The sequence below is a fragment of the Oncorhynchus gorbuscha genome, linkage group LG02 (genome assembly GCF_021184085.1).
Source record: "Oncorhynchus gorbuscha isolate QuinsamMale2020 ecotype Even-year linkage group LG02, OgorEven_v1.0, whole genome shotgun sequence".
In the NCBI taxonomy this organism is placed as follows: domain Eukaryota; kingdom Metazoa; phylum Chordata; class Actinopteri; order Salmoniformes; family Salmonidae; genus Oncorhynchus; species Oncorhynchus gorbuscha.
The window spans coordinates 65,130,468-65,154,695 of NC_060174.1; the positions used below are offsets into that span (position 1 = coordinate 65,130,468).

Sequence of the window (24,228 nt, forward strand, 5' to 3'; positions counted from 1 at the left end):
CAAATGTTCATAGATGACCAGCAGGGTCAAATAATAATAATCACAATAGTTGTAGAGGATGCAACAGGGCAGCACCTCAAGAGTAAATATTAACAGTTTAGGGTTCCATAGCCGCAGGCAGAACAGTTGAAACTGGAACAGCAGAAATGCCAGGTGGACTGGGGACAGCAAGGAGTCATCATGCCAGGTAGTCCTGACGCATGGTCCTAGGGCTCAGGTCCTCCTCCTCAGAGAGAGAGAATTAGAGAGAGCATACTTAAATTCACACAGCACACCGGTTAAGACAGAAGAAGTACTCCAGATATAACAAACTGACCCTAGCCCCCCCGACACAAACTACTGCAGCATAAATAGTGGAGGCTGAGACAGGAGGGGTCAGGAGGCACTGTGGCCCCATCCGATGAGACCCCCGGACAGGGCCAAACAGGAAGGATATAACCCCACCCACTTTGCCAAAGCTCTACACAATATTGTGCTGCTGATGCCAGGTGCCATAGCAGTCTCTTTCTGCTGTAAAGTGAGTATCAACAGGTATAATAAACAGATTATGAATATATATATATATATACACATACACACACACAAATCCTACAAATGTGATTTTCTGGATTTTTTCTTCTCATTTTGTCTGTCATAGTTGAAGTGTACGCCCAATTTTTCAGTTTATTTGTTAAAGTTTGAAATATCCAATAAATGTCGTTCCACTTCATGATTGTGTCCCACTTGTTGATTCTTCACAAAAAATACAGTTTTATCTTTTTGTTTGAAGCCTGAAATGTGGCAAAAGGTCGCAAAGTTCAAGGGGGCCTAATATTTTTGCTAGGCACTGTACATACATGCATACATACAGTGGGGCAAAAAAGTATTTAGTCAGCCACCAATTGTGCAAGTTCTCCCACTTAAAAAGATGAGGCCTGTAATTTTCATCATAGGTACACTTCAACTATGACAGACAAAATGAGAAGAAAAAAAATTCAGAACATCACATTGTAGGATTTTTAACACATTTATTTGCAAATTATGGTGGAAAATACGTATTTGGTCAATAACAAAAGTTATCTCAATACTTTGTTATATACCCTTTGTTGGCAATGACAGAGGTCAAACGTTTTCTGTAAGTCTTCACAAGGTTTTCACACACTGTTGCTGGTATTTTGGCCCATTCCTCCATGCAGATCTCCTCTAGAGCAGTGATGTTTTGGGGCTGTTGCTGGGCAACACGGACTTTCAACTCCCAGATCTGGAGACTGGCTAGGCCACTCCAGGACTTTGAAATGCTTCTTACGAAGCCACTCCTTCGTTGCCCGGGCGGTGTGTTTGGGATCATTGTCATGCTGAAAGACCCAGCCACATTTCATCTTCAATGCCCTTGCTGATGGAAGGAGGTTTTCACTCAAATCTCACGATACATGGCCCCATTCATTCTTTCCTTTACACGGATTAGTCGTCCTGGTCCATTTGCAGAAAAACAGCCCCAAGCATGATGTTTCCACCCCCATGCTTCACAGTAGGTATGGTGTTCTTTGGATGCAGCTCAGCATTCTTTGTCCTCCAAACATGACGAGTTGAGTTTTTACAGAAAAATTCTATTTTGGTTTAATCTGACCATATGACATTCTCCCAATCTTCTTCTGGATCATCCAAATGCTCTCTAGCAAACTTCAGACGGGCCTGGACATGTACTGGCTTAAGCAGGGGGACACGTCTGGCACAGCAGGATTTGAGTCACTGGCGGCGTAGTGTGTTACTGATGGTAGGCTTTGTTACTTTGGTCCCAGCTCTCTGCAGGTCATTCACTAGGTCCCCCCGTGTGGTTCTGGGGTTTTTGCTCACCGTTCTTGTGATCATTTTGACCCCACAGGGTGAGATCTTGCGTGGAGCCCCAGATCGAGGGAGATTATCAGTGGTCTTGTATGTCTTCCATTTCCTAATAATTGCTCCCACAGTTGATTTCTTCAAACCAAGCTGCTTACCTATTGCAGATTCAGTCTTCCCAGCCTGGTGCAGGTCTACAATTTTGTTTCTGGTGTCCTTTGACAGCTCTTTGGTCTTGGCCATAGTGGAGTTTGGAGTGTGACTGTTTGAGGTTGTGGACCGGTGTCTTTTATACTGATAACAAGTTCAAACAGATGCCATTAATACAGGCAACGAGTGGAGGACAGAGGAGCCTCTTAAAAAATAAGTTACTGGTCTGTGAGAGCCAGAAATCTTGCTTGTTTGTAGGTGACCAAATACTTAATTTCCACCATAATTTGCAAATAAATTCATTAAAAATCCTACAGTGTGATTTTTCTGGATTTTTTTTCTCATTTTGTATGTCATAGTTGAAGTGTACCTATGATGATAATTACAAGGCCTCTCATCTTCTTAAATGGGAGAACTTGCACAATTGGTGGCTGACTAAATACTTTTTTTTGCCCCACTGTATATATATGAGTACTGGGAACATATGGTTGAATATATTATTATATACCTGCTAGATCTGTCTCTTATGTTATGACATTTCAGCTAGATCTACTGTCTATTATATTACAACAGACCAGCTGTATCTATTGTCTCCATTTCACTTTGGCCATAGTTGTGGGCCTGCCCTCCCCTCAACAGCCTCAAATAGGCCATTTCATGTGGGTTGGGATGGGACGGAAGACACACGCCTCTCACATTTCATTACTTTACATTTTTATATATTGCTTCTAAAATAAAAAAAATCACAAGTAATATTTTATATTATTAATTTCAAACAAGGGCATTAGCATGAGAATAACTTGGGAATCGCTAAATGAATCGTCCTACAACAAACTCTCTCACTTTTCCGATCAATTTCTTCTAAAATTGTGTGTACATCTGTATATCTAGACTTACATTTAGCTTTCCCTGACTTAGTCGCCATACTGATTGATATATAAACAGCTGAATCTGCGCGTTTACCAAACAATGCTGTGCGTAAAATGCCTAGCTCCTTCCGGTATAAAACTTCAATAGCGAATGACTCTCTTTAAGCAGGAGTTTACTACATGGGTTGGTCTTCCAACACATAACAAATCAAATCAAATCAAATTTTATTTGTCACATACACATGGTTAGCAGATGTTAATGCGAGTGTAGCGAAATGCTTGTGCTTCTAGTTCCGACAATGCAGTGATAACCAACAAGTAATCTAACTAACAATTCCAAAACTACTGTCTTATACACAGTGTAAGGGGATAAAGAATATGTACATAAGGATATATGAATGAGTGATGGTACAGAGCAGCATACAGTAGATGGTATCGAGTACAGTATATACATATGAGATGAGTATGTAGACAAAGTAAACAAAGTGGCATAGTTAAAGTGGCTAGTGATACATGTATTACATAAGGATGCAGTCAATGATGTAGAGTACAGTATATACGTATGCATATGAGATGAATAATGTAGGGTAAGTAACATTATATAAGGTAGCATTGTTTAAAGTGGCTAGTGATATATTTACATCATTTCCCATCAATTCTCATTATTAGAGTGGCTGGAGTTGGGTCAGTGTCAATGAAAGTGTGTTGGCAGCAGCCACTCAATGTTAGTGGTGGCTGTTTAACAGTCTGATGGCCTTGAGATAGAAGCTGTTTTTCAGTCTCTCGGTCCCAGCTTTGATGCACCTGTACTGACCTCGCCTTCTGGATGATAGCGGGGTGAACAGGCAGTGGCTCGGGTGGTTGATGTCCTTGATGATCTTTATGGCCTTCCTGTAACATCGGGTGGTGTAGGTGTCCTGGAGGGCAGGTAGTTTGCCCCCGGTGATGCGTTGTGCAGACCTCACTACCCTCTGGAGAGCCTTACGGTTGAGGGCGGAGCAGTTGCCGTACCAGGCGGTGATACAGCCCGCCAGGATGCTCTCGATTGTGCATCTGTAGAAGTTTGTGAGTGCTTTTGGTAACCATTGCATATTGCCGTTTACCTCAGCTCATTGGCTATCTACCCAGCTAGATTTCAAGACGATCAATGGTCATTGGGTTAAAATACAGTCAATCAACGAAACAGTGGTCATATCATTGGTGCACAGTGATGTCATTACTTGTCTTCAAATCGGTTTCTTTCAGTCAATACGTCCCGCGAAATGGCCCTTCATGTTTGGTTGTGTTACACAACAAACCAGTTGATTGCAATGAAACCAAACATGGCTGGAGAAGTCACGTTTTGTGTGTGTATTTACCCTCAAATGTGTCGTCAAATGGAATGAGACAGAATTCACGACACAAGCGGTTCACAAAATGTTTCGTGTTAGGCTATAAAAACGGATTTTGTCAAACGAGATCATTCATTGTGTAACAATGGGCATTGGGATTGCAAACAGACGAAGATCGTCAAAGGTAAACGATTTATTTTAATGCAGTTTGATTTTGTCACGTCTGTGCTGGTTCAAATATATATTTTTTATGGGGCTCTATGCTCAGATAATCGCATCGTATTATTTCGCAGTAAATCCTTTTTAAATCTGACAACGCAGTTGGATTAGCAAGATTCTAAGCTTTCGGTACATGTGAGACACTTGTATTTTCATGAATGTTTAATATGAATATTTATGTAGAGGTCACCGTATGTTGTGGAATTTCAGCCCGCTACAGGGTTCCGTGCGCAGAGAGATTAACAAAGCATCGAAAGCTGACACTCCCACACATGCAAACCTGTTGATTTTTAAATATATTTTCAACCAACAACTATCAGGAGATGTGACTGATCACATTCTTCACACTTTTACAGTGTTAGTTTCATCAGCTGTTGTACAATTAGGTCCGGGACGATACCAGTATCATAGGAAGGAAACAATACACAAAGCAGATTTAACTTCTTTAGGAAAACAGTCCTCATGTTGGAAACAAACATTGTTGTCCTCCAGAGTCACGTATTTGTTTTCTAAGATATAGCACACAGTATTTTACATACAGCAGGTTTTTAAAGCATCATCAAGTTTGGTCTGCTTGGTATTTTCATTTTTGTCATGGAAAAAATATTGCAATACTGGTATCGTCCTGGTCCTATACAATTTGCCACAGGTGTTGTCACCTTAGGTATATACAGTGGGGAGAACAACATGACATAAGTATTTGGTCACCTACCAACCAGTAAGAATTCCGGCTCTTACAGACCTGTTAGTTTTTCTTTAAGAAGCCCCCTGTTCTCCACTCATTACCTGTATTAACTGCACCTGTTTGAACTCGTTACCTGTATAAAAGACACCTGTCCCCACACTCAATCAAACAGACCCCAACCTCTCCACAATGGCCAAGACCAGAGAGCTGTGTAAGGACATCAGGGATAAAATTGTAGACCTGCACAAGGAGGGGATGGACAATAGGCAAGCAGGACAATAGGCAAGCAGCTTGGTGAGAAGGCAATAACTGTTGGCGCAATTATTAGAAAATGGAAGAAGTTCAAGATGACGGTCAATCACCCTCGGTCTGGGGCTCCATGCAAGATCTCACCTCATGGGGCATCAATGATCGTGAGGGATCAGCCCAGAACTACACGGCAGGACCTGGTCAATGACCCGAAGAGAGCTGGGACCACAGTCTCAAATAAAACCATTAGTTACACACTATGCCGTCATGGATTAAAATCCTGAAGCGCACGCAAGGTCCCCCTGCTCAAGCCAGCGCATGTCTAGGCCCGTCTGAAGTTCACCAATGACCATCTGGATGATCCAGAGGAGGAATGGGAGAAGGTCATGTGGTCTGATGAGACAAAAATTGAGCTTTTTGGTCTAAACTCCACTCACCGTGTTTGGAGGAAGAAGGATGAGTACAAACCCAAGAACACCATCCCAACCGTGAAGCATGAAGGTGGAAACATCATTCTTTGGGGATACTTTTCTGCAAAGGGGACAGGACGACTGCACCGGGGACAGGACGACTGCACCGTATTGAGGGGATGATTAACGGGGCCATGTATCGGATCTTGGCCAACAACCTCCTTCGCTTCCCTCAGTAAGAGCATTGAAGATGTGTCGTGGCTGAGGTCTTCCAGCATGACAACGACCCGAAGCACACAGCCAGGGCAACTGAGGGGCTCCGTAAGAAGCATCTCAAGGTCCTGGAGTGGCCTAGCCAGTCTCCAGACCTGAACCCAATAGAAAATCTTTGGAGGGAGCTGAAAGTCCGTATTGCCCAGCAACAGCCCCAAAACCTGAAGGGTCTGGAGAAGGTCTGTATGGACGAGTGGGCCAAAATCCCTGCTGCAGTGTGTGCAAACCTGGTCAAGAACTACAGGAATCGAATGATCTCTGTAATTGCAAACAAAGGTTTCTGTACCAAATATTAAGTTCTGCTTTTCTGATGTATCAAATACTTATGTCATGCAATAAAATGCTAATTAATTACTTAAAAATAATACAATGTGATTTTTCTGGATTTCAGATTCCGTCTCTCACAGTTGAAGTGTACCTATGATAAAAATGACAGACCTCTACCTGCAAAATCAGCAGTGTTTCAAATACTTGTTCTCCCCACTGTAGGTAGCAGACAAGCAGCTGTATTATTAGTGCTAGTTACTAGTGCTTCACTATCTTTCTCCTCTCTTCATATGTCCCACTGTCTGTGTATAGTCCTGTGGTTCTGTGGGTTGTGAACTCTACTCACACAGGCTGTGCTGCAATTATCACCCCATCTGATATCCACTGTAATCATGACCATGCTGAACAGTGGGGTGCAGGGAGGACAGATGGCAGACAACACCCCAAAATATAAGTCTGAAATATTAATAGAAAGGCCATATGCTCACGCCACTAATACATGGAAAAAGAGAAAGCGAGGCAGAGCTGGGCTCTGTTAACCTGGCCTGGTGGAAAGTTGGTAGCGAGATGTTTGTATTCATGGTTAAGCATTTCATCCTAAAGTGTTGTATTGACGATTGACCATATCTCTCTTATTGAAGATATTTGAGTGAAATTAACTTGGATAGATAAAGGTGAAATAAAATGAAAGTCTTAAATGTAGATTTTCGATAGACTGTTTTTATGTTTTGAAACAAATGCACTGCAGGAGCGGAGTAGCTAGCCTGTTGCTTTTTTGACTTTGAAACTAAACAGGGGAACAGGGTTTGTATTGGAGTCAGTCAGTGTTGGCAAGGAGGGTAAAACTGACAACTGTTAAAGGAGAGTGTAGATTGGCCATTTCCAGTTTGCAATCTCGCTGTCCTGAGCTGCTTTTGCTTGGAGAAGTGGGATAGGACTGAACCTGTCATTCATGTTCCAAACACTTCACAAACTTTCTTTAGGCTATTCGTATAGGCGAAACGGGTTATGTAGTCTATACTATGTATGATGATGTATTGATGATGTATTGTCGTCTTAATATCGGGTAAGCGTACCCATTAAGCCCACTTCCATCTTTGGAATAATAACAAACAAAATGCATCATACGGGCCGGATTTGTGTATTTGTTACATATCTGGAAAAGTTGATTGCTGACATGCAAAACATTTTGGGACTATATTAGAGGTCGACCGATTATGATTTTTCAACGCCGATACCAATTATTGGAGGACCCAAAAAAGCTGATACCGATTAATAAAATTAACCGGCTGATATATATATATATATATATATACACACACACTGCTATACACTGCTCAAAAAATAAAGGGAACACTTAAACAACACAATGTAACTCCAAGTCAATCACACTTCTGTGAAATCAAACTGTCCACTTAGGAAGCAACACTGATTGACAATAAATTTCACATGCTGTTGTGCAAATGGAATAGACAACAGGTGGAAATTAAAGGCAATTAGCAAGGCACCCCCAATAAAGGAGTGGTTCTGCAGGTGGTGACCACAGACCACTTCTCTATTCCTATGCTTCCTGGCTGATGTTTTGGTCACTTTTGAATGCTGGCGGTGCTTTCACTCTAGTGGTAGCATGAGACGGAGTCTACAACCCACACAAGTGGCTCAGTTGTGCAGCTCATCCAGGATGGAACATCAATGAGAGCTGTGGCAAGAAGGTTTGCTGTGTCTGTCAGCGTAGTGTCCAGAGCATGGAGGTGCTACCAGGAGACAGGCCAGTACATCAGGAGACGTGGAGGAGGGCAAAAACCCAGTAGCAGGACCGCTACCTCCGCCTTTGTGCAAGGAGGAGCACTGCCAGAGCCCTGCAAAATGACCTCCAGCAGGTCACAAATGTGTATGCTCAAACGGTCAGAAATAGACTCCATGAGGGTGGTATGAGGGCCTTACAGCCCAACACCGTGCAGGACGTTTAGCATTTGCCAGAGAACACCAAAATTGGCAAATTCGCCACTGGCGCCCTGTGCTCTTCACAGACGAAAGCAGGTTCACATTGAGCACGTGACAGACGTGACAGAGTCTGGAGACGCCGTGGAGAACGTTCTGCTGCCTGCAACATCCTCCAGCATGACCGGTTTGGCGGTGGGTCAGGTGTGGGGTGGCATTTCTTTGGGGGGCCGCACAGCCCTCCATGTGCCCGCCAGAGTTAGCCTGACTGCCATTAGGTACCGAGATGAGATCCTCAGACCCCTTGTGAGACCAAATGCTGGTGCGGTTGACCCTGGGTTCCTCCTAATGCAAGACAATGCTAGACCTCATGAGTCAGCAGTTCCTGCAAGAGGAAGGCATTGATGCTATGGACTGGCCCGCCCGATCCCCAGACCTGAATCCAATTGAGCACATCTGGGGCACCATGTCTCGCTCCATCAACCAACGCTCCATCAGCCACGTTGCACCACAGACTGTCCAGGAGTTGGCGGATGCTTTAGTCCAGGTCTGGGAGGAGATCCCTCAGTAGACCATCCACCACCTCATCAGGAGCATGCCCAAGCATTGTAGGGAGGTCATACAGGCACGTGGAGGCCACACACACTACTGAGCCTCATTTTGACTTAAGGACATTACATCAAAGTTGGATCAGCCTGTAGTGTGGTTTTCCACTTTAATTTTGAGTGTGACTCCAAATCCAGACCTCCATGGGTTGATACATTTGATTTTCATTGATCATTTTTGTGTGATTTTGTTGTCAGCACATTCAACTATGTAAAGACAAAAGTATTTAATAAGAATATTTCATTCATTCAGATCTGGGATGTGTTATTTTAGTGTTCCCTTTATTTTTTTGAGCAGTGTATATTTGTAATAATAACGATTACAACAATACTGAATGAACACTTTAACTTAATATAATAAAATCTATTTAGTCTCAAATAAATAATGAAACATGTTAAATTTGGTGTAAATAATACAAAAACAAAGTGTAATATGTGCCATGTAAAAAAGATACCATTTAAGTTCCTTGTTCAGAGCATGAGAACATATGAAAGCTGGTGGTTCCTTTTAACATGAGTCTTCAATATTCCCAGGTAAGAAGTTTTAGGTTGTAGTTATTATAGGAATTTATAGGACTATTTCTCTCTCTACCATTTGTATTTCATATACCTTTGACTAATGGATGTTCTTATAGGCACTATAGTTTTGCCAGCCTAATCTTGGGAGTTGATAGGCCTGAAGTCATAAACAGCGCAATGCTTGAAGCACAGTGAAGTGCTGCTATCAAATGCAGGAAAGTGCTGTTTGAATGAATGCTTATGAGCCTGCTGCTGCCTACCACGACTGTCAGACTGCTCTATCAAATATCCGATCATAAACTTAATTATAAAATAATAAGCACACAGAAGTACGAGCCTTAGGTCATAATGGTCAAATCCGGAAACTATCATTTCAAAAACAAAATTATTATTTCAGTGAAATACGGAAACGTTCCGTATTTTATCGAATGGGTGGCAACCCTATGTCTAAATAATGCTGTAACATTGCACAACTTTCAATGTTCTGTCATAATTATGTACAATTCTGGCAAATTAATTATGGTCTTTATTCGGAAGAAATGGTCGCAATGAGCCAGGTGGCCCAAACTGCTGCATATACCCTGACTCTGCTTGCACAGAACACAAGAGAAGTGACACAACTTCTCAAGAAGTGACACACAATACAATAAATTCATATTAGCAGGCAATATTAACTAAATATGCAGGGTTAAAAATATATACTTATGTATTGATTTTAAGAAGGGCATTGATGTTTATGGTTAGGTACACAGTGCTTTTTTTGCGAATGCGCTTGTTAAGTCATCACCGGTTTGGCGAAGTAGGCTGTGATTCGATGAGAAATTAACAGGCACTGCATCGGTTATACGCAACGCAGGACAAGCTAGATAAACTAGTAATATCATCAACCATGAGTAGTTAACTAGTGATTATGTTAAGATTGATTGTTTTTTATAAGATAAGTTTAATGCTAGCTAGCAACTTACCTTGACTCCTTGCTGCACTCGCGTAACAGTTAGTCAGCCTGTCTCCTTGTGGAGTGCAATGTTATCAGCCATAATCGGTGTCCAAATGTGCCGATTACAGATTGTTATGAAAACTTGAATCTGCAATTAATCGGCCAACCTCTAGACTATATCAACAATGGACTAATGAAACGTATACCAAAATATCGGTTTTGGGTGAGGTTTTCCTTTCATGTTTCAACCAGTTTATACCAGTTTTTATTCTACGCCAATTGTTTTTTTATTATTACGTTAGTGACAGTTACAGTGCCTAATGAAAGTATTCACCACCTTGACAATTTTGTTGTCAAATGAATTTAAAATGGATTTTGTGTCACTGGCATACCCACACTACCCCATAATGTCAAAGTGGAATTATGTTTTTAGAAATGTTAAGGAAGTAGAGAATTCAGGCAGCTTTTCGCAGCTTTTTGTTAAAAATCGCGCAACATTTCAGCACCCTGCTATTCATGCCAGGAATATAGCATATGCATATGATTAGTATGTTTAGCTGTGTTTAAATCACAGCTGTGGCTTTAACAGAACGTGCGTTTCATCGAAAAGTGCAGGGAAATCTGTTTACTGAAAATGGAAAAATATATCCTTCCGCGACTTCAAGGAATTGTTCAAAGTGAACCGAATTAAATAGGGCCGAGGTTACACTGCCTACAGCTTCCACACGTTGTCTAGAGTCTTGTCATTTGATTCGCAATTGATTCATGTTCTAACCGGTTCAAGGGAACTCCTTCCCTCCGGTCTCCGACCGGATGTTTTGATCGAGCTCTCTCCGGACAAGTTTTATACACGGACAGCAAAAGAAATTACATCGCCTCCTGATGAATTTTATCGCTTATTAACGTGTACTAATAACTAAAGTTGCATTAGAACAGTATTTCGAAGTGTTTTGTGAAAGTTTATCGTCGACTTTTTGAATTTTAAAAAATGACGTTACGTTATGAAACGCTATTTTTTCAGTTTATCACACAGTATTCTTAGATCGATATCTAGGCTATATATGGACCAATTTAATCGAAAAAAGACCCTAAATGATGTTTATGGGACATCTAGGAGTGCCAAGAAAGAAGCTCGTCAAAGTTAATGAATGTTTTATATTTTATTTCAGCGTTTTGGTTTGCGACGGATAACGCAAAATCTGTCGTGTTAGGTGACGTTGCAGTATTTTGAGGGTGCATGGTATCAGGTAATAGCTTCTCATGCTTTTGCCGAAAAGAATTTTACAAATCTGACTTGGTGGATAGATTCACAACGAGTGTAGTTTTAATTCAGTATATTGTATGTCAATTTTAATGAAAGTTTGAGTTTTATCAAAAACTATACGTGGCGCACTTGAAATTTCCACTGATTTCCACTGATTGATGTTCCCACAGCGGGAGCACTTCCCTAACAAGTTTTAACAAATTAATTAAAAATGAAAAGCTGAAATATCTTGAGTCAGTAACACGGAACCCAAACCGGCTGCGCGCCTTCGTGCATACATTTATTTTGTGCCCCCACACCAAACGTGATCATGACACACAGGTTAAAATATCAAAACAAACTCTGAACCAATTATATTAATTTGGGGACAGGTTGAAAAGTATTAAACATTTATGGCAATTTAGCTAGCTAGCTTGCACTTGCTAGCTAATTTACCCAGTTTGCTGTTGCTAGCTAATTTGTCCTGGGATATAAACATTGAATTATTTTACCTGAAATGCACAAGGTCCTCTACTCCGCCAATTAATCTACACACAAAACGGTCAACCGAATAATTTCTAGTCATCTCTCCTCCTTCTAGGCTTTTTCTTCTCTTGACTTTATATTGCGATTGGCAAAAAAATTAGGTGCATTACCGCCACCTATCTCGTTCATCTTTCAGTCACCCACGTGGGTATAACCAATGAGGAGATAGCACGTGGGTATCTGCTTGTATAAACCAATGAGGATATGGGAGAGGCAGGACTTGCAGTGCGATCTGCGTCACAAATAGAACTGACTTCTATTTTAGCTCTTGGCAACGCAGATGCTCGTTGGCACGCGTGAGCATTAATTGAATCATATAGATTTCTAAATTGATTTTGCAATGCCTCGCAAAGAAAGGCAGCTATTGGTAGATGGGTGGTAAAAAAGAAGCAGACATTGAATATCCCTTTGAGCATTATTAAGTTATTAATTACATTTTGGATGGTGTATCAATACACCCAGTAACTACAAAGATACAGGCTTTCTTCCTAACTCAGTTGCCGGAGATGAAGGAAACCACTCAGGGATTTCACCCGAGGCCAATGGTGACTTAAAAACAGTTAGAGTTTAATGGCTGTGAGGAGAAAAATGAGGATTGATCAACGTTGTAGTTACTCCACAATGCTAACCTAAAGGACAGAGTGAAATTACTGCCAAAGGTGATTCTAACATGTATTGACTCGGGTGTGAATACTTTGTGTAAATGAGATATGGCTGTTTCATTTTCAATACATTTGAAAAAGTTTCTAAAAACATGTTTTCACTTTGTCGTTATGGGGTATTATGTGTAGATGGATATGGATTTTGTTCTTGATTTAAACCACTTGAAATCATTCTGTAATGTTTAAATTCAGTTCTGTCTTTTCATACCATATCATTATTGTTCTACGTAAGCCAAGTATGCTCCTATCAAGCCCGGTATGCGTTGAAACACATGGGGATTGTGTGTCAATGAACATCAGCATAAATGTTTTTTCTTCAGGTTTAGGTTAGGGCTGACCCCATTTAGTTTTTTAGTCAATTGTTTGGTTGATAGGCTGTTTGCCGACCGAGATTTGTTTAGTTGAGCAGTCGCAAAACATTTCCATGGTGTATAAGACACCTGTCAGATTCGCGTTTGTCTCAGTGGACTAATCCATTGGGGAGGCCGTCGGGGTGGCACAGTCCATCACTAAGTGAAATTGCATATGGTTATATTATGTAAAAAATTATGGTGCAACAACAATAAATCTAATATTTTATAACAAATGATCTTTCTCCTGTGTTGGATACCGTCGTTATCCGGGGTTCTGAAACATAATCTTCCGTGCGCCGTAGAATTGGCATCTTTCTCCATGTTGCTATGTGCATAATAGGAAAATTAACCAGCATATTGCGATTGAGAACAATGCGTGGGAGTCAGCAGAGATGAGGAAACAGCCCTTGCCTTAGCCTAATTGAGAGCGAGGTAACCCAAACTTAATTAGCTCTATAATCAATAGCATAACTATTAAATGTGCCATATACAGTCCCTTCGGAAAATATTCAGATCCCTTGACTTTTTCCACATTTTGTTACATTACAGCCTTATTCTAAAATTGATTATATTTTTTTATCCACATCAACACAATACCCCATAATGACAAAGAAACACATGTTTTTAGACATTTTTGCAAATTTATGAAAATGTGAACTGAAATATTACATTTACTTTAGTATTCAGATCCTTTACTCAGAACTTTGTTGAAGCACCTTTGGCAGCGATTACCGCTTTGACTCTTCTTGGGTATGACGCTACAAGCTTGGCACACCTGTATTTGAGGAATTTCTCCAATTCTTCTCTGCAGATCCTCTCAAGCTTTTTCAGGTTAGATGAAGAGCGTTGCTGCACAGCTATTTTCAGGTCTCTCAAGAGATGTCAGATCGGGTTCAATTCCGGGCTCTGGCTGTGCCACTCAAGGACATTCAGAGACCTGTCCCGAAGCCACTTCTGCATTGTTTTGGCTGTGTGCTTAGGGTCGTTGTCCTGTTGGAAGGTGAACCTTCGCCCCAGTCTGAGCACTCTGGAGCAGGTTTTCATCAAGGATCTCTCCACTTTGCTCTGTTCATCTTTGCCTATATCCTGACTTGTCTTGGGGACCTTCAATGCTGCATAAATGTTTTGGTGCCCTTCCCCAGATATGTGCCTCGACACAATGCTGTCTCTGAGCTCTACTGACAGTTCCTTCGACCTCATGGCTTGGTGTTTGCTCTGACATGCACTGTCAACTGTGTGACCTTATATAGACCAGTGTGTCTTTCCAAGTCATGTCCAATCATTTGAATTTACCAACTTACCACTCATATAAATTTGTAGAAAAATCTCAAGGATGATCAATGGAAACAGGATGCACCTGAGCTCAACTTCCAATCTCATAGCAAAGGGTTTGAGTACTTATGTAAATAAGATATTTCTGTTTTAGATTACAATTCAGCAATCAGATTTGCCACCAATGCTCCTTATAGGACACATCACTGCACTCTATACTCATTTGTAAACTGGTCATCTCTGTAAACCTGTCGCAAGACCCACTGGTTGATGCTTATTTATAAAACCCTCTTAGGCCTCACTCCCCCCCCCCATATCTGAGATATCTACTGCACACCTCATCCTCCACATACAACACCTGTTCTGTCAGTCACATTCTGTTAAATGTCCCCAAAGCACACACATCCCTGGGTCGCTCCTGTTTTCAGTTCGCTGCAGCTAGCGACTGAAACAAGCTGCAACAAACACTCAAACTGGACAGTTTGATGTCAATCTCTTCATTCATAGACTCAATCATGGACACTCTTACTGACAGTTGTTGCTTCTTTTTGTGATGTATTGTTGTCTCTACCTTCTTGCCCTTTGTGCTGTTGTCTGTGCCCAATAATGTTTGTACCATGTTTTGTGCTGCTACCATGTTGTTGTCATGTTGTGTTGCTGCCATGCTATGTTGTTGTCTTAGGACTCTCTTTATGTAGTGTTGTGGTGTCTCTTTTGTGGTGATGTGTGTGTTGTCTTATATTTATTATTTATTTTTACTCCCAGCCCCTGTCCCCTCAGGAGGCCTTTTAGTAGGCCGTCATTGAATATAAGAATTTGTTCTTAACTGACTTGCCTAGTTAAATAAAATAAATATAAATAAAGGCTTTATAATTCTTTTTATGAGAACAGACTGCTATTACTTATGTATTTAGTGTTGTTTACACTGTTCCAAACAGACAGAAAAATTTAATCTAACAGCACCTGTTTGTTATACATAATATGCACGCAGCTCTCGCTCCTATAGCCTCCCTTTCTCTTGATCTCCTTATCATGATCATTATTATAATAATAAGTGATGTCGTTATTATTAGTAGGCTTTGTATAGTATCCTTGGTATAACTACCACCGAGCTGTAAGCCTAAGAGTGTGTCCTGTTTAGTCTTAATTCCGTAATGTATTTAGGCCTATATTTTATTATATAGGCTACTGTGTTAATAAGTTGTTCATTCATGCCATCACACAGCATACGAGACATTCATGCTTTGAAATGCAATCGAGCATTTTAGTTTTATAATTAAATAACAAAAGGAGCTTCAAATAGTTATCCTAAGCAATAAATAATGCATGCAAATGTTTTTAGTCTGCTGTAATAAAGGCTTTATATCTCTTGTTTTTGTTAGAACAGACTACCTGGTGTGTTTACACTGTTCAAAATGGTCAGAAATGTTTTATTAACAGCAACTGTTGGGCACACATAATAGGAAATGCTTGCTCCTATACTATACCCTCCTTTTTATTTTTTTATTTTTTTTACTCCTTTTTCTCCCCAATTTCGTGGAATCCAATTGTTTAGTAGCTACTATCTTGTCTCATCGCTACAATGCCCGTACGGGCTCGGGAGAGACAAAGGTTGAAAGTCATGCGTCCTCCAATACACAACCCAACCAAGCCGCACTGCTTCTTAACACATCGCGCATCCAACCCGGAAGCCAGCCGCACCAATGTGTCGGAGGAAACACTGCGCCCGGCCCGCCACAGGAGTCGCTGGTGCGCGATGAGACAAGGATTTCCCTACCGGCCTAACCCGGACGACGCTAGGCCAATTGTGCATCGCCCCACGGACCTCCCAGTCGCGGCCGGTTACGACAGAGCCTTGGCGCGAACCCAGAGTCTCTGGTGGCCATACCCTCCTTTTTCTGTATCAAAGTCAAATGTCTTCCACAGATCTGACTTCCCCTGTCCCTCCTGAGCAACCAGTAAACATTCACCCACTTCAAGTTTTTTTCACATCCTCCGCATCCATTTTGCTACAACAAACTCGCCCAGCATACACCCCTCCAACCAGACATCTACACATTTTCTGGATGCAGAATTCAAGTGAAGGTCAAGCAAATCATAGAGAAAGTAGGCTGTATTGCAATCATCTCTGATGGGTGGTTGAATGTTCATGGGCAAGAAATAATGAACTACATCTCCACCCCTCAACCAGTATTCAACAAGAGCACAGACACAAGGGACAACAGACACACCGGCCTCTATATTGCAGATGAGCTGAAATGCAGTCATCAATGACCTTGGACCACAGAAGGTATTTGCACTGGTGGCTGCTGTGCTGCTGTGACTGCTGGTGACTGCTGTGAACATGAACGCTGCTTGGTATGAAGTGGAGAAGTCCTATCCTCACATCACACCCATTGGCTGTGCTGCTCATGCATTGAATCTGCTCCTCAAGGACATTATGGCACTGAAACAATGGATACACTCTACAAGCGAGCCAAGGAAGTGGTTAGGTATGTGAAGGGTCATCAAGTTATAGCAACCATCTACCTCACCAAGCAAAGTGAGAAGAATAAGAGCACCACATTGAAGCTGCCCAGCAACACCCGTTGGGGTGGTGTTGCCATCATGTTTGGCAGTCTCCTGGAGGGGAAGGAGTCTCCAAGAAATGGCCATATCACAGTCTGCTAATATGGACAGCCCCATCAAGAGGATACTCCTGGATGATGTATTTTGGGAGAGAGTGTTAAGCAGTCTGAAACTCCTGAAACCTATAAGAGTAGCCATTGCACTGATTTGAGGGAGACAATGCCATCCTGTCTGATGTTCAGACTCTGCTTGCAGATGTAAGAGATCTGTACTGCCCTGCCCACTTCACTGTTGCTCCAAGCAGAGGAAACTGCAGTTCTGAAATGCATCAAAAGCGTCAAGGCTTCTGCCTGAAGCCCATACACGCCGCAGCGTACATATTGGAGACCAATATGGCCTGGACGAGGGCAAGGTTCTTGGCAGTCTGGCGAAGTGCACTACCAAGCAAGGGCTTTGGGGTGGAGATGCAATATGGCAGTCGTGCCAAAATATCTCATCAGCCACCTGGTGGAAGGGACATTGTGGATCTGAGGCTCTTTCCCTTGTGGCTTCCATCATCCGCCAAATCCCACCAACATCAGCCGCTTCAGCGCGCAACTGGTCGTTGTTTGGGAACACACACACCAAAGCATGCAACAGGCTGATATAAGAGTTGCACAATTGGTGGCCACCCGGGCAAATTTGAAGCTTTTGAGCCTGACAACGAGCCATCCTCAACAAGGTTGGAAAGTGACCGTGAAGATGAGGCCGTAGTCTGATGTTCAAGAGGTGGACATGGAGGAGGTCCAGGGAGAAGACATGGAAGCCAGAGAGGAAGACAACCAAAGCTTTAGTTTCTAGACTATCATTTGACAGATGTATGTTGAAAATGTTTTTGGGAGATGCGATGTCAACTCATTTAATTAAAGATCAATTCGTAACTAAATGTATTTTTATTTGTATTGGAATGATTTAATCAATGATTTAATCAATTATGTCTCCTTATGATAAGGTAAAATGTTTGTTTCGGTCTCCATATGACATGGTAAATGTATCCAATGCAAAAAACATCTACATTTAAATTGTATTAATATTACATTTGCATATATTTCCATTAATTTCCATATATTCCAGTAATTCCCATGGAAAGTTTCCACCTCTGAAAATTCCCCAAAATGTGCAACCCTACTTCCAATACACATTGCCTGTGAGCGTCAGAGGTGAACCAGTTGCATACACAGCTCGAGCAAGACATTCATCAGATTTCTCTGACTACATTCCTTCATTGAGTTAAAAAAAAATCTGATTCCAGGAGGACCATGAGTTGTTGCTATCGGTAAGGTGTCTGATTTATAATTTTCACCTCGAATAGAAGTACAGGGACTTTTGTCAGAGGTTGCTTGTTGTGAGCGCTGAGGGAACTTTATGCACCTGGCCAGATGATTCTGCATCTTTGTTGCATTCTTCACATATGATTTGGCACAGTATTTGCAAATGTACACAGCTTTTCCTTCTACATTATCTGCAGTAAAATGTCTCCACACATCAGATCATGCATGTGGCATTTTCCTGTAAACATTAGGGAAAAAATACAATTCCATGTACAGATAAATAGTTAAGCAGTTAGTTTAAACAACTCCTTTGTAAGATAATACTTTGCTGTAGGCTACTATTTACTAGTTACCAAAAAACATGTCATAATATATATATATATATATATATATATATATATATATATATATATATAAATATAAATAAATTTACCAGAAAGCATGTAGTCCTTGGCTCACAGTGTAGTAGTTTGGGCTCAATAGCATCTCATTAGTATGCAAGATCTTGAGAATCAGCTGTACATGTGATGGAAGAATGCACTGTGCATGCAGAGGATTGCAATTCCATTGAATGGGGATAGTTTAACCACAATATGCCACAAGACCTAGAATTGCCTTGTGTGTGTGTCCCACAAAAAAGGTTCACTGTTGGCATATAACTTGTTGTCCCTCATACATACAGGTGTTTCTATACAACAGTAGAGAGGGAGATATGAAACTGTCTTCAGACAGGCTTTAGGAAGACACGTTGAACTAATTAACAAGAATATGACTGCAGCAAATGTGAGCCAGCTTTGTGATAATTAAGTAAAAGTTGTTTGTGTTATGTTCTTTGTACATGGCGTCTGATCTACAGAGGGCGGTGCGGGTTCAGGTTTTTGTTCAAACCAAGCAGTAACACACCTTGTTCATCTATTCAAGTCTTGATTGAAGTCTATGATTAGTAGAATCAGGTGTGTACTGGTTGGCATGAAAAATAACTTTAGGGGCCATTATTATAATTTAAGTTTACATAAATGTCAGGTTAAGTTTGCAACATTTGGAAATGAATTAAAATATATATATTTTTAAAGGTGAGCTTAAAAGGTACATTCAGTACCCGTTAAGCCCAGTCCGGACTTTATATAATATTTTATCAAATATATTTATTGTACATAAACAAATGGTGTAAGTCAAGTCATAAAACTTGACATGAGAGATTCATCTTTCATCTTTTCTTACAGGACTTAGGGCAGTATATGTTAGAAATGCCTAAGATTTTGGTGGGCTTAATAGGTGCACTTACCCTCCTTTGAAGAGTCCGGACAGTATCATTAATGTATTGTTGACCTGTTTTCAGGGGTGTGGTTTTGGCGAGGGCATGGAGCACCCTGTACACAGAGGGGAGACGATGTCCCTCGGACTGCACGACAGGTACTGTGCAATGTATGTCCAACTTTTTTTCTGCATCTATACACGATCAATCAACATTCCTCACTTTCGTCTGAAGTGCCTCATTTTAGCAGTTTCTGCTTTTCTCATGTTATGTGTGAATGTGTAACTTCAAACACTTGCTTTTCAGCTCAACTCACTAAAGGACTTCACTGTACAATTTCAGCAACCCATTATAATCCCTTAAGTAGTATATGAAGTAGGTTTTGGCGATACCCCGGTATACGGTATAAACGGTATATTTTGAAATACCGACGGTATGATTTTCAATACCGTTTAAAATGTTATTTTGGTGTTGGTACACTCCCACCCCGCAGTGGCGCCACTGCTTATAACTATAAGTTAAATATAACTAAGAAATCTAAGTTAAATAAATTACACTTCTCTTTGCTTATTTGAGCTGTTCTTGCCATAGACTCGGTCTTTTACCAAATAGAGCTATCTTCTGTCTACCTTGTCACATAACAACTGATTGGCTCAAACGCATTAAGGAAAGAAATTCCACAAATTAATTTTAAGGAGGCACCTGATGAATGAAATGCATTCCAGGTGACCACCTTATGAAGCTAGTTGAGAGAATGCCAAAAGTGTGCAAAGCTGTCATCAAGGCAAAGGGTGGCTATTTGAAGAATATAAAATATATTTGGATTTTTTTGGTAACTGCATGCTTCCATATTTGTTGTTTCATTGTTTTGATGACTATTATTCCACAATGTAGTACAAATTAAGAAAAACGCTTGAATGAGTCATTGTTTCAAAACTTTTGACTGGTCGTGTATATCCAGCTAAGGGCTCCAGCTATGCATTTGGTTTGCTAACTGTCAAGATCAAGCTTCTTGGTTACAGCAGACTCATTGAATCCCCTCCTGGATCAAGATCCATGTGCCTCAATTGTTTTGTGCGTCCTCAAAGAATTATGTTACTATTTAAATATATTTTTTAAATGGTGCCCCTTGTGTGCACATTGGGTAATACCGTATACCCCGTTATGGTACAGAAAGGGTATCAAAATGTGGATACCGCCCCAACCCTATTGTGAAGTTAGACTAACATGAAAAAAAAATGTATTCGTTCCTTTTATGTCAGGTTTGCTCTCTTTCTCTCAAGGACAGAGATGGACATTTTAGTTTTAAACTAAAAATAATGTGTTTATTTTGATCATTGCAATTACTAACGGTTACATAATTTGCATTATTCAGTTTCTGTATTTGAACTGGAACATTCCTGTTAACTACCATTCATAATTGGGGCGGCAGCGTAGCCTAGTGGTTAGAGCGTTGGACTAGCGTTGGACTAGTAACCGGAAGGTTGCAAGTTCAAACCCCCGAGCTGACAAGGTACAAATCTGTCGTTCTGCCCCTGAACAGGCAGTTAACCCACTGTTCCCAGGCCGTCATTGAAAATAAGAATATGTTCTTAACTGACTTGCCTGGTTAAATAAAGGTAAAATTAAAAAAATAATAATTAAAAAGTGAGTCAAAGACATGGACTAAGTACGCAGTGTTCATGCAGCTCAGTGTGTGTGTGTGTGTGTGTGTGTGTGGGGCTAACTTTGCTCTTTGGGCCTGTCTCCAGGACCCTCCATAGGACGTGTTGTTTTTGTACCAGGTGACTAATGCCTTAAGCTGTGAGTGGGTTTTTATTCGCAAGTCAGCTAATGAAGTAGGAAGTTGTGTGATTGTGGAGCGCCATGGGAGATTACTCACAAGATCATGACTGTTGACAATTTTTTTGCATAAATGATGCTGTTCTCTTGACTATCTTTTCTCTGTGTCCTCTCTGGCATTGCTGTAGTGTCAGCGAGGTTTCTCTAAGCCCCTGTCATTTGTGCCTTTTTGTGTGTTGCTGCAGCTGTTCAGGGATTTTGTCTTCTCAGAGCACTTCATGAAGATTTTAGTGGAGTGCCTCAGCTGGAAACACTTTTTATGTTAAAGATTCTGCTCGAACTGCGTCAGTGCATTTAGGCCTATGGTATATTAGGACTGTGAGCTCTGACTGCCGAAGTATACTGTTTAAAAAAATAAATAACAGTAACTGTTGTTACGTCTAACCGAATCCTGCCTCCAGTCATTTTCACGACCATAATATCGGTTGTATTTAAGGGCAGTGCTTCAGGCATGTAGATGTATTGTCTCCCCTCATTTATGTATGCACACATGACTGTAAGTCGCTTTGGATAAAAGCGTCTGCTAAATGGCATATACATATACATATACATATTGTCCCCAGTACTTTTGAAGCTCAGATAATCGCATGGTATGCTTTCGCTGTAAAGCCTTCTTGAAATCTGACTCAGCGGCTGGATTAACAAGAAGTTACGCTTTAGTTTGATGTATGACACTTGTATTTTCATGAATGTTAAATATTTCTGTAATTTGAATTTCGCGCTCTGCAATTTCACCGGTTGTTGCCGAGTTGGGTTGCTAGCAGAACACCTGCGCCAGAAAGGTTAACCTCTCTGGTACAAGTGTGGCGCTTAGCGTTCCCACCTCGACAACAGCCAGTAAAATTGCAGGGCGCCAAATTCAAAACAACAGAAATCCCATAATTAAAATTCCTCAAACATACAAGTATTATACACCATTTTAAAGATAAACTTCTTGTAAATCCAGCCACAGTTTCCGATTTCAAATAGGCTTTACGGCGAAAGCACACCAAACGATTGTTAGGTCAGCACCTAGTCACAGAAAACCATACAGCCATTTTCGAGCCAAGGAGAGGGCTTACAAAAGTCAGAAATAGCCATTAAATTAATCACTAACCTTTGATCTTCATCAGATGGCACTCACAGGACTTCATGTTACACAATAAATGTGTGCTTTGTTCGATAACGTTAATCTTTATGTCCAAAAACCTCATTTGAAATTGGTGTGTTATGTTCAGAAATGCATTGTCTCAAACAAACATCCGGTGAAAGTGCAGAGAGCCACATCAAATAACAGAAATACTCATCATAAACATTGATAAAAGATACAAGTGTCAAACATACGAATACAGGTAAACTTCTCCTTAATGAAACCGCTGTGTCAGATTTCAAAAAGGCTTTACGGTGAAAGCACACTTTGCGATTATGTTAGGTCAGTGCCTAGACACAAACCCATACAGCCATTTTCCAACCAAGGAGAGTGTCACAAAAGTCAGAAATAGTATTAAAATGAATCACTTACCATTGACGATCTTCATCTGGTGGCACTCCCAGGTCTCCATGTTAGACAACAAATGTTTGTTTTGTTTGATAAAGTTTATCTTTGTCCAAATACCTCCGTTTTGTTGGTGTGTTTAGATAAGAAATCCAAAGGCAATCTCAACACCAAGACGAAAAGTCAAAAAGTACAATAAAAGATAGTAGAAACATGTCAAACAATGTTTAAAATCATTCCTCAGGTTGTTTTTGTCATAAATAATCAATAATATTTCAACCGGACAAAAGCTTCTTCAATGGAAAAGGTAAACAAGAAATGCGCGCTCCCGATCACGTGCTTGGTTCATGTCTGGAAATTTCCACTGTCCTCTCATTGAACATGGTGTATCTCCCTCATTATTCAGAGTGAAAGCCTGAAACAATGCCTAAAGACTGGTCGCATGTTGAGGAAGCCATAGAGATTGTGAACTGGGTCCTAAGTATTTGTATGGTGGATAGGCTTTCAATGGAAAAACAGCCTTTCAAAATAATAATACATCCTGGTTGGATTTTCCTCTGGTTTTCGCCTGCCATATCAGTTATGTTATACTCACAGACATTATTTTAACAGTTTTGTAAACTTTAGAGTTTTCTATCCAAATCTACTAATTATATGCAAATCCTAGCTTATGGGTCTGAGTAGCCTGCAGTTTAATTTGGGCACGCTTTTCATCCGGAGGTGAAAATACTGCCCCCTGCCCAAGACGAGTCCGATGTCATTTGCAAGAAGAATAGACGGAAGAAAAGGGGGCGGAGGTCGCGTTGCCTTCTGAGTATTCGTAGGCAAGTGAGTAAAATTCAACTACCATCCATACTATTGGCCAACTTGCAATCAATGGAAAATAAAATGGATGATCTATGATTAAGGATATCCTATCAACGGGACATTCAAATTTGTAATATGTTATGTCTCACGAGTCGTGACTGAACGATAACACAAATAATGTAGAGCTGGCAGAATTTTCCATGCATCGGCAGGACAGAGAAGCTCACCATATAAGACGCTTCTAGCCCCTTCTTATTAATGGTAGCTGTTGCTTTTATACATGTCTTACTACTCGAAAGTCGTCTTAATTATCGCTCAAAATCTCCCGTGGCTTATTTTTCAAATTGCCATGTTTTTAAATGTCTGTGCAAGGTTTCATCGAGTTGTGAGATAGTGCTTTTGCACATTTAACACACTGTGGCTGAGGAAAGGCACTACTCCCAATATAAGTGAACCCCAAATCAATGTAGTTGTCATGTAGGTGCTTTCCCGGGTAAGGGGGCAGTAGCTCTTCGGCTGCATCAGATTCACAACTGTCAGTGTCCATGCTAGCTGGGCTAACAACAAATGTAGAATTACTGATGCTAACATTGGATGTGCTCGTGGAAGCAGAACAACTTGTTGTC

At 40.9% G+C, this 24,228-nt stretch overlaps 1 protein-coding gene across 2 annotated transcripts in view; it reads left to right on the forward strand.

Annotated features, from left to right (window-relative positions):
• The window catches only part of LOC124007312 (kelch-like protein 13), an 89,034-nt gene that overhangs the window by 8,011 nt on the left and 56,795 nt on the right, over positions 1-24,228 (forward strand). Inside the window, exon 2 of one of the 2 annotated variants that reach the window (XM_046317802.1) lies at positions 19,564-19,649. In XM_046317802.1, coding sequence (XP_046173758.1) covers positions 19,585-19,649 — 65 coding nt within the window. In that variant the 5' untranslated portion in view covers positions 19,564-19,584. The remainder of the gene's footprint in view (positions 1-19,563; positions 19,650-24,228) is intronic. The other variant, XM_046317807.1, reaches the window with a different exon arrangement.